Here is a 12,319-nt window from a genome sequence, read left to right as displayed (position 1 = left end):
CTTCTGATGCAGATGGAAAAGTGCTATATAAATAAAGTCCATTTGTTTCCCTTGATGTTTTTGCTAATTTGGCAAGGGAGATTCATGCTCCTGTGCCTTCTCTAGTAATAAGCAGAATACATGATCCTCATTAGCCTGCATTAGCAACCAGTAGACCTTCTTGTCTTCTTTTTCTACAGCTTTCCAGCTGTGTTACAAAATGCAAAAGACAGTGCAACTATGAAAATCACTAAGGGCCCTTGGGCAAGGTCCTTAATCCCCTAGTTGCTCCCGGTGTGTAGTGAGCACCTTGTATGGCAGCACCCTGACATCGGGGTGAATGTGAGGCATTATTGTAAAGCACTTTGAGCGCCTGATGCAGATGGAAAAGCGTTATATAACTGCAGTCCATTTATGTGTGGAGTAGATAGTTCTCAATAACTGAGTGACTGTGCAAGAAGAAGTTATAGGCTTCTCTGGCTGTGATTGGAGAAATTTTGCATAGTGCATGTTTTGCATTTTGTATTCCCAGTTATACAGCTTCACGATGAGGTGATATAGAGGAGGATTTTCTTTCACCAATACATCAAATTTAGGCTTGTAGCTCAGATTTGTAGATACTTTCTGGCAAATTGTAGCTGAACTTTCAGATCTTTTTAAGAAAATCCTCCTCTCAGTATCCCAACTGTCTAACTCAAACTATTCTAGTCAGTATGGAGTCAAATGAGGTTGTGTGTTACTCACAATTGGATTGGTTCAGTTTTTGATCAAATTGCTGTAAGGTAGTGTGGTGCCCTTGTGTTAGTTTTACTCTGAAGTCTTTGAAGCATTCAAAATGGGAAATATTAGAGAAAACTCAGTGGCTCAAAAAAGTTTCATAATTCCTGATGGAAGAAATACAGTAACAGCAGCATTATTCCTGAAAAATAAATTTTATTTGACCAACAGTCCAGCTGCCAGTCAACGCGTCACACAATATTACAATATATATCACATAATTATCTGGTTCAGTCGTGTTCAACACAGTACACCTTTCTTGTAACCTGCTGCCCAGCTTGCAGAACAGCACAATAATCCAGTGTGCAAGTGCATTTTTCAGCCAATGCAGACATGTCACATACAGTATATGCGCGATACAAGAAAACTGCAAGTCTCAAAGTGCACTGACGTAACCCGCTGTAGGGTTGCACTGTGCACCTCCTGCAGCACACTGTACAATACAGGTTCCAGCATCAGCACAATCCTTCAGCTCTGCATTTGTCCACACTGGCTCTTCGTGTTTATTCACAGGATCAGCATAGGGGTGTCTCATCCTGAGGCGGCGCTTGGCAGCCTGTTCACACAGGCAAGGCGGTAAACAAATGAGTTCAGCAGTGGGAGCGGAGTTTTTACAAGGACTCGATGTGCTTGTCTTATCCATGTGCAGCTGCACACAGTTGTTTGTAGAGTTCAGAGTGGATAAAGCGCGGGTACGAGTTGTTCTCCATCAGGCTGTAGACTTTCCTCTGAGCCGCCAGGAAACTCGTGGCACTGGGCTCTTGGAGGCTCTCGAGTACTGCATTCTTGGTGTGGAAATCCAGGTTGATCTGTCACCAAAGAGAAGCACCCACCATGAGCGTCTGACGCCACGCGTGCATCAATCAACATTTAAAAGGTTGACGGAAATTTACCTCTTTTGGAGCTTCACTCTTGATGAACTCCTCGTAAATCGTGTTGGCCTTGGTTGTGAGCCGTTTCTGGGATGTGATCACCCTGAAATCCTCACACGCTGTCCAAAACTCAATGTTCTCCTCACAGAACTCTGACTTCAAGAAGATATAAAAGGCAGCTTTACCATCTGTGGGGAAAACAACAAGAGAGCCAAGCGTTGAAAATCGAGGCCAGCAGCACAACATGAAGGACGTGTCCGTTAATGGGCGGTACAGTAAGTGCAAAGCCATTACCGCCTTCGTTTTATTGACACCATTAAACTGCCTTCGTCCAGCTCGTACTGACAGCGTGACCTTTGAGAGTTTTATGTAACGCTGAACCAATAATGCAGTGAAGGATACTTACATTTATGTGCCAGCAGTTTGTCAAGTGACTGTGCCCACTGGTGCACGTCATCGACCGACGGCCTCCTGAAGCACAACACAAGAGATTAGTCTTTTAATAACAATACGCTACAAATGAGTGACACACAGGAAATACTACATGGCTGTAAATACCAACGTACAAAGTAAGAAGAGGGCACACGGCGTGCACACAACCTCACACTGCTACAGGATTAGAATGAGGAAAAAAGGGGTCACATTCAGAATTAGATTAATCATAAATGTATATTATTTTAATTATTTCATATAATCCACTACAAATAATAAATCTAAACAATGCAGAAACAACAATTTATTATTATTTTAAGTATTTTGCAGCATTTGCTTTTACATTTGCTGCACAAATTCTGTATTTTAAAACTCTAGATATAAAGAAAGATTCCACAAAATAAAAATGCACATTTATGTTTATGGTTCGATATAAAGTTGTACTATTGTACTGCATGTGTCTAAAGTATCACACATTCTACTTTGGGTGTACAATACACTCATGGCTCAATAAAACTTGGAAATAAATAAAGAATATCTAATAACGTGCATAGAATATCCAATAAAGTATATATAAAAAATAATGTGGATCATTTGCTGCTAATCCTGATATATACATACACACACACACATACCATTAGAATTGCTTAATGAATAAGTTCTCACCTGTCGGTTTTGTTTTTAATAAGCGACAGTATCGACTGGGAAGAGTTTGTCTTCAGAAAGAAACCAATTCTGTGTCTCCAGTTTTTCCTCCTGTAACACAAATAACGAAAAAGGTTCATTCATGAGGCTTGCTGATTACCGTCTTGTCCCAGGTGATGATGAGCAGACGGTGACCTTACATTCTGTGGTTGTTCTTTGCAGACGGCTCCGCGGGCTTCGTGCAGTCAGTGAACGCCATGCTCGGGCTGGAATCTCTCATGGTTTTAATCTCACCTCTTCTTGCCTCCTGCCTTGTCAAGCAGCTTTATAGTTTCCCTCCCGCCGTGGCCATGAGCGGGATAGGCCAGAGGCGGGTCTGGAATGACGGATGTTTAACCTGATTGGCTGTTTCTCTGTAAACACAGACCTTGGCTGTTATGACTGCTAGAAGCCCAAGGCAAGCATAGGTTGTATCTGCATAAACACTTCCTCCCTGAATATCATGTTTGCTTCCATTTTTAAGCGTTCCTGACGTACATGGCACACCGAATCCACTTCATCCTTAAATAAAGTTCTGTTTGACATCAGTGGAACTATCCTCTCCTGCCTTGTAGGTTTTTCTTGTAGAATTGGGTTGATACCCTTTAATACCCTTCAGACTTTTATGAATTAAAATGCACATTAAGAAGGAGACTGATGGAGAAGAACGATATTCTCAGGTACAAGCTACATAAAATTGTTGTTTTTCTTTAAAGAGATTTTCAGCTGGATTTTGCACAACTATAGTTTTATCTTCTCTCTTCTTCTTCTTTTTTTCCCCCCAAAAATTCATTCATTTTTTTGTGGATACAACTTGTAAACAGTTTTGCCACAGTAACATTGAAAAGTTGCTTTATACATCTGCATTATACAGTTACTTTATATAGTTACTTCATTAGCAGCAACTTGCTGCTGAATGTAACTGAGACTCTAACTTGGTTATTTTTAAGACTGAGTACTGAGAAAAGTAACTATTAGTTACTTTCCTGATTACTCAAGTTGATTACTAGTTACCTTATTAGTTGCATTCAGCCGACAAGTACTAATAAAGTAGCTGTATAAAGCTGCTAATGAAGTAACTAATAAAGTAACTTTTCAAAGTAACTGTGGCAACACTGCCTGTAAGCAATTAAATTCTCATGCTGTTTTATTTGAATTAATTGAATTCTGAATTAATTATCAATGATATCATTGATTAGTCACCCTCACCTCCACCTTCAAGACATAAATGTTGACTCGAACAAATCTCAAGTTGTCCAACCCCTTCTAGCGGAGGGTTGGAGGGGTGTAATTTACATATTTACCAGAGTATAAGTTGCACCTGTTAAAAAATCGCCTCTTGAAGAGGAAAAAACCTTATAGAAGTCACACTGGGAAACAAGTGTGTTATCAGCGCTTTATTTTGGGAGTTTTGTGCATTGTTGTATAGTGTATGTTTTATTGTTGGCATTTATTCTTTCATTATTAGCATTTATTTTGTTTTGTGCTGTGATTCCGGGAAAAGACCAATATAAAGTCATTTTTATTATTTTTATTAACAATGAATGCGTGATATTTCTCTATATTAGTCATTGCAGGACCTCCCAAACTACTTATACTCCAGAAAATATAGTAGATTCACTTGCAGTGTTTAAACAAAACGTTCACTGCTCTGGCATAACCCTTTTAACCTCAACTCATTAAGCAGTTTTTAGAGATAGACTGGGTACGTACATTTTATGTATGTAACCTATATACATTATGTACATCCAATTTATGTATGTAACTTATATACATTATGTACATACAATTTATGTATGTAACCAAACTTTAACCTCCCCATCTAGAAAATTTCTGAGCTGCCTCATACAAGGTCAAAATTGAAAATAAAACCCAGCTAAATATAGGCAAAAATGAGAAATATTGGCTCACAATCATGACAAATGCAGTAATTAATACAAAAATTCTGTTATATAAAAACAATCAATATTTAACATAAAATATACATCACATTAAAATAATGTGATATACAATAGAAGTGTACTGTGTGAGCTCTTCAAGTAGGCATTGAGACTTTTTTTTTAACACAGCTGATTCATTGTGACGTTAGATGTCCTGCATGGATTTTATAAATTACTCACACAGGGCGTGTTGTCAGCAAAGCGTTCATTTTGTTACGTCGGTATGTCATGATAAGATTCTTCAAGACAAAGAAGGTAATGTGACACTCTGAATGTGCCACAGGGCTTTTCATCACTGAACATACTGTCTTACATTCCTGAGGGTTAAAAAATGCTTAGACGTGTTAACCAAACCTAGCCAGTTTAGAACATTTGATCCTGCAGCTCGCCAAACACGCTGATGGCAGCAAAATATTTTTAAATTGTTCATCCATTCATTTCTGTATCCACTTACTCCACCCACTTAAGGGTCACAGGGGCATTGGCGCCAATCCCAGCAGTCACAGGGCGAGGCGGGGTACACCCTGGACAGGATGGCAGGCTGTTGCAGGGCCATAATAGATATTATAATAACTAACTGTTTGTATAGAACTTTCATAGGAATCAAAGCACTGAACAAAATAAATGGCAAAAAAAAAAAAAAAAAATACACGACAACAATCCCAAATTAAAGATCTCATTGCACAGAAAAAGGTGTGACTTACGTATATCAGTGTTTACCATAGTAACTTTGAAAAGTTACTTTATTAGCTACCTTAAACAGTTACATTGTATATTAAATTTATACATTTACTTCATTAGCAGTTGCGGACAAATTGTCGGCAGCGGCTGAATGTAACTAATAAAGTAACTTGTAATCTAACTTGGTCGCACCGTAGTTTAAGTTGCACAGGACTATAAACAGTGTTGCCACAGTAACTTTGAAAAGTTACTTTATTAGTTACCTTACACAGTTACATTGTACATTAAATTTATACATTTACTTCATTAGCAGTTGAGGACAAATTGTCGGCAGCGGATGAATGTAACTAATAAAGTAACTTGCAATCTAACTTGGTCGCACCGTAGTATAAGTTGCACAGGACTATAAGCATTGTGTTGCCACAGTAACTTTGTGTAAAGTAACTTAAAAAGTAATGAATAAAGTAACTTTTCAGTTACTTCATTAGCAGCTTTATGCAGTTACTTTATTAGGAGCTGCCGACAACTTGTAACTCATAAGTAATGTAACTAATAAGGAAACTAGTAATCTAACTCAGTTACGCTTAAGATTGAGTGCTCAGCAAAGTAATTATTAGTAATGAGTATGAGTAATGAGCAAAGTAACTAATCAGCAAAGTAACTAATAATTACTTTACTAATTACTAGTTTCCTTACTAGTTACATTACTTATTAGCTACAAGTTGTCGGCAGCTCCTAATAAAGTAACTGCATAAAGCTGCTAATGAAGTAACTGAAAAGTTACTTTATTCATTACTTTTTAAGTTACTTTACACAAAGTAACTGTGGCAACACAATGCTTATAGTCCTGTGCAACGTATACTACAGTGCGACTTACATAAAAAAAGAAATCATAAGTCTGTCATTAATAATACTAAGAGAAATTATAATAACTATTTATAATAGGATTTTCCCAGGAATCAAAACACTAAACAAAACAAACTCCAATAATAAAAGAATAAATGCAAAAAAAAAAAAAAAAAAAACTACAACAAGGCACAAACCCCCCATGTCAAAGTGCTTCTAACACAGAAAAAGGTGCAACTGATAGTGTGGTGAGACTTATATACGTATATGTAAGGATTAAACAACAAGAAGCTGTGCATTATACGGTTTGAATGCACGACGCGGAGTCTAAAACACCACTCTGCTTCGTGTCGTGGTGTTACTCCGCGAAGTGGATTCAAACTGTATAATGCACGGCTTCGAGTTGTTTAATCTGCTTATACCATGGTCCCACACAGTGAGCTAACACAGAAATATTTATTTAAATTAACAGAACTTGATAAAAATGCGCAAGTATTTGGGACTATTTTATGCCAGACTCAAGATATTTTACATATTTTATACACAAAAATAATGCACGCCAGTTAGACATGGAATTCTCACTGACCATGGTATATAACAATAACAAAACAACAGAAGATCAAATGGAAAATGGTGCAGGCATATCTGAACAAACAAACCTGTTCCTCATATGACTGCACGTATGTCATGTTGCCGTGACAAACTCCAGTGGAACAAAACCAAGAATCTGTTCCACACCAAAAATCAGATGACTGCAAACACAATGCATCTGGAAAGCTGCCATAAAAATGACTGTGTGTGCAGCTCGATGTCACTTGATGGATCCCTTAGTAACACAAGATGACAAACCTCAACCCCTGTCAATATAATGTGATTCATTACGAAATAATGAACTATAAATATGACAATCACATTCATCAAGGATAGGTGTGTCAGACAACATGGAAAAATTTGTAGCAAATCCTTTAAAAGAAAAGAGAAAACCTCTCTTGAATTTCAAGGATTTTGTGTACTGTCTTGTTATATAGGGCACCATGGTGGCTTAGTGGTTAGCACTGTTGCCTTACAGCAAGAAGGTCATGGGATCAATTCCCACCTGTGATTTTTTTATTTGGAGTCTGTGTGTTCTCCCTGTGTTTGTGTGGGTTCCTCCAGGTGCTCCGACTTCCTCCCTCATCCAAAGACATGCAGGTTAGATGGACTGAAACCTTTAAATTGCCCGTAGGTGTGTGTGGGTGTGAATGTGTATTTCTATATGTGACCCTGCGACAGACTGGCATCTTGTCCAGTGTGTACTCCACCTCATGCCCTATGACTGCTGGGATAGGCTCCAGCCCCCGGTGACCCTTAATTGGAATAAGATGTTGAAGATGAGTGAGTGAGAGTCATTCCCCTGCACATATCAGCTGGAAATTCTTTTATTTATTCATTAAACGTCAATGATCTTGGGCAGCAAAGACATTATTCATCACTAACGGAAGAACTTACACATGTACACGAGTGCACACTGCATAGGGACTAACCTGTGCAAAAATTCCATCAAATTACTACTTTCCAGCATTTAATGTCCGGTCCTTTTTAATGTCTTCTAGGAGAATATTCACCAAATATTGTAGGCTAGAGCTGGATAGTTATAATACTTTTTATTTGTTGTTTCAGCACTTACAATTTGTAGTATTTTTGTGAGAGAGCACTCCTCATTTATCTACTACAAATAGTAATGTTTTCAACTTCTTCAACTACACTCAACAAAAATATAAACGCAACACTTTTGGTTTTGCTCCCATTTTGTATGAGATGAACTCAAAGATCTAAAACTTTTTCCACATACACAATATCACCATTTCCCTCAAATATTGTTCACAAACCAGTTTAAATCTGTGATAGTGAGCACTTCTCCTTTGCTGAGACTAGACTGTCCACAATAAAAGGCCACTCTCAAAGGTGCAGTTTTGTTTTATTTGGGGGGATACCAGTCAGTATCTGGTGTGACCACCATTTGCTTCATGCAGTGCAACACATCTCCTTCGCATAGAGTTGATCAGGTTGTCAATTGTGGCCTGTGGAATGTTGGTCCACTCCTCTTCAATGGCTGTGTGAAGTTGCTGGATATTGGCAGGAACTGGTACACGCTGTCGTATACGCCAGTCCAGAGCATCCCAAACATGCTCAATGGGTGACATGTCCGGTGAGTATGCCGGCCATGCAAGAACTGGGACATTTTCAGCTTCCAAGAATTGTGTACAGATCCTTGCAACATGGGGCCGTGCATTATCCTGCTGCAACATGAGGTGATGTTCTTGGATGGCACAACAATGGGCCTCAGGATCTCGTCACGGTATCTCTGTGCATTCAAAATGCCATCAATAAAATGCACCTGTGTTCTTCGTCCATAACAGACGCCTGCCCATACCATAACCCCACCGCCACCATGGGCCACTCGATCCACAACATTGACATCAGAAAACCGCTCACCCACACGACGCCACACACGCAGTCTGCCATCTGCCCTGAACAGTGTGAACCGGGATTCATCCGTGAAGAGAACACCTCTCCAACGTGCCAAACGCCAGCGAATGTGAGCATTTGCCCACTCAAGTTGGTTACAACGATGAACTGGAGTCAGGTCGAGACCCCGATGAGGACGACAAGCATGCAGATGAGCTTCCCTGAGACGGTTTCTGACAGTTTGTGCAGCAATTCTTTGGTTATGCAAACCGATTGTTTCAGCAGCTGTCCGAGTGGCTGGTCTCAGACGATCTTGGAGGTGAACATGCTGGATGTGGAGGTCCTGGGCTGGTGTGGTTACACGTGGTCTGCGGTTGTGAAGCTGGTTGGATGTACTGCCAAATTCTCTGAAACGCCTTTGGAGACGGCTTATGGTAGAGAAATGAACATTCAATACACGAGCAACAGCTCTGGTTGACATTCCTGCTGTCAGCATGCCAATTGCACACTCCCTCAAATCTTGCAACATCTGTGGCATTGTGCTGTGTGATAAAACTGCACCTTTCAGAGTGGCCTTTTATTGTGGGCAGTCTAAGGCACACCTGTGCACTAATCATGGTGTCTAATCAGCATCTTGATATGGCACACCTGTGAGGTGGGATGGATTATCTCAGCAAAGGAGAAGTGCTCACTATCACAGATTTAGACTGGTTTGTGAACAATATTTGAGGGAAATGGTGATATTGTGTATGTGGAAAAAGTTTTAGATCTTTGAGTTCATCTCATACAAAATGGGAGCAAAACCAAAAGTGTTGCATTTATATTTTTGTTGAGTGTATATTACAGAGTTCATTATTTTATGTCGGATACATGGAGTACCATTGTTACAGTTTACCCCAGTAGCAGGGCAAGTTGGAACATAAATTAAACACCTCACATTTTACCTTAGAACCCACTGTCTAATCTAATGCAAGTTACTAAATTCCAATTTTAACAGCATTCCCAAGGATCAAAATACAGACAAACCAAAAAAGTTACTTTGTTACCTGAAATTTGTGTTTTTGCGATAAGATTTGCACACTTCTTCACCCAGCCATGCAGATTCACATACAAGGTCAGGGAGGAAGTGGCTGTAAGCGATACAAGAATCTCAGATTAATCCCTATTTGATGAAAGTGATGCCGTTACAACCATCCCCTGTCTCCCCTAGAAGAACTGAGTTATTTCTCATGTAGAGTTGAACACAAACTAAAAATCATAGTTTTTTTTTTTTTATCTTTATTTTAGCTTCTAAAATATTGATTATTTTCATTTGAGTAAGGCTGTGGTTTCACTGGGCATTATTTTTTTTTCTGTTGGTTCAGCCTCATTTCCAAGTCAACTACATATCTAGCTAAACTAGCTGTCACAACCAGCTAAACGCTAACTAGCAAAACCTGCATGGAAGGTGATTATTGTGTGGCAGCTATCATAAAACTGTAATTCTTTCACTACATATTAGCTGGCAAAACGAGGATGAGACTATGACATGGCAACAAACTGTATATAGCCAATTTTGCCAAACTCAACGACACACTAACTAGCTAAACTAGGATGAGCGTGATTATGGAATTTCAACAAACTGTTAAAAAATGTAATTTATCAAAGTCAGCTACAAGATAAGTAGCTAAACCAGTTTGGAACATGGTTGTGCGGCAAAAAACAAACATAAAACAGTAAATTGTTTGTCAACTACACATTTGTGATTATGTCAAAAAAAATTATGAATCTGTAGTTTGGCTAGTTAGCATGTAGCTGAATTTGACAACTTGCCATAGACGCCTTTATGGTGTCAAATCTCGCGCATAATCACGTTCTCGCTAGGGAGGCCGAGATTTCGTTGTCAGTGTAAACAAACGTTTGAGGCTGGTGGAGTGGACAAGCAGCTTGTTTGCAACATTGCATCGTTATGGAGGTGAGTTCAACCAAGATATGTATTTAGGTGTTTAAGATAATCATGAGTCTTTAATGTGAGTTTTATTAAAAAAAAAAGCATGTTGCTGTTAGGGTTGTGTGTCGGGAACCGGTTCTTTTTGGGTATCCTTAAGAAATGATTCAATCCTTTGACATCAGTAGCCTTTTTGCTTAACGATTCCATCGGTCCTTCAGAGTGGCCGTTGTTTTGGGGGGTGTTTGTCAGGAAAATGATAATTTCTCTACATTGATTACAGACCATGCAGGGGGTCTGTATAATCACCCGTTTCTGCTGCGCGGCTTTGCTTTGAACCTTGAACCAATGAAGCAGTGCTTCGATCTTCGATCTGCTGCTTTGTTGATTCTTTGTTTTATTTCGCTTTATCTTAATTTTTCCACGCTAAAACCCTAAAGAGCATATGTCTGTGAGTAATATTTACTTTTTATGTTAAACTGACCTGTTATGGTCTTCTGAAACAGTTGATAGATGTATTTTATAACTTAAAAATGGGACCGATGCTAATGTGTTAGCGTATCTATGGCATTTTCAATGTTAAAGTTAGCATTAAGCTGAGCCATTATCAGGCCTCCCTCCCCAGCGTGCAGAGAATTCTGGGATACTCTAAAACTGTGAATATGTGTTGACTATGGAGTGCAGTCTCTAAAACTGTCGTTTTTTTTCAAAGTGCTAACTAGCTATACTGGCATGGAGAGGAAAACTGATATGACAACAAACTACATAAGAATAATTTGACAAATTAGTTTCATATATTGTTGCCACACCATGGTCTCTCAGTGCTAGGCTTTGTAACATGTAGCTTACTTTGACAAAGTAAACTACATGTGACACTCTGTGCCGCACGCTGACTAGCACGAAATATGAATATGGTAGGGCAACAAACGAAAACTGCAATATATCAAGGTCAACTATGTCAAGGTCAAAGCTAGCACGGAGGGTGATTATGATATGTCAGACAAAACTGTCATTTGTCACATTAAGCTGCATGCTAATGGTCTAAAGTAGCATTAAAATGATTCTCGACTAGCAACAAACTGTAGTAATTTGTCAAAATTCAGTTGTCAGCTTTTTCAGCTGATAAAAACGTATGATGGAGTGTTGTGCCACGTATCACGTACAGGCACATGCCTGATGCGTACAATTCCCTCTCACTGTGTCACTTCCAGTTTTTTTTCCACATGTAGCAGGGCAGTCAGTGAGAAATTGTTGATCAGCTGGTTTTTGTTGTTACACACAGTTGAGTAACCTGGATTGTCTAATTTTGGACTCGGCACAGCGCATGTGATGATTCCATTCAGTCAGTGTTTGCATTCAAGATGTATTTTCACTCTGTCAGCATGACATCGCAACACAGTCCTCATGAAGAAAAAAAAAAAAAAAAACAGAAGGAAAAAATGACAAACAATATAACTGCAAGTGAAACTGCAAAATAGCTGTGGGAAAAAAAAATTTTCTGGCTACTTAATCTGGAGCCTGGGAAAGGCCATGTAAAGTATATTTTTTGTGGCCGTGATAATTTGTGAACACATTTTCCTTTGATTGAGCCCTCAAATTAATAAAGCGTGAGCACGTTATAGGCTGAAATTGAGCTCTCAAAATACGTATTTCATGCTCGCTGTTCGCTGTTGTTCTATTTGTAGGCTGTCTGTAACACAGAGTTGGAAAGTTATTCAAAGATTCGATTTTCC

The 12,319-nt window shown here is 39.0% G+C and overlaps 1 protein-coding gene across 1 annotated transcript; it reads right to left on the bottom strand.

Moving 5' to 3' along the window:
* Positions 1-894: 894 nt before the first annotated feature.
* Positions 895-3,039, bottom strand: LOC117518335 (regulator of G-protein signaling 2-like). The gene is made up of 5 exons (XM_034179440.1): positions 2,906-3,039; positions 2,727-2,816; positions 2,035-2,099; positions 1,650-1,816; positions 895-1,565 (listed from the first exon to the last, which is right to left on the bottom strand). Exons 1-5 carry the CDS (start codon positions 2,983-2,985, stop codon positions 1,392-1,394), a joined length of 576 nt encoding a protein of 191 aa, XP_034035331.1. The 5' UTR covers positions 2,986-3,039; the 3' UTR covers positions 895-1,391.
* Between the last annotated feature and the right edge of the window lie 9,280 nt (positions 3,040-12,319).

The sequence above is a fragment of the Thalassophryne amazonica genome, chromosome 10, assembly GCF_902500255.1.
Source record: "Thalassophryne amazonica chromosome 10, fThaAma1.1, whole genome shotgun sequence".
Taxonomy (NCBI): Eukaryota; Metazoa; Chordata; class Actinopteri; order Batrachoidiformes; family Batrachoididae; genus Thalassophryne; species Thalassophryne amazonica.
This window is presented reverse-complemented; position numbering and strand designations above follow the sequence as displayed.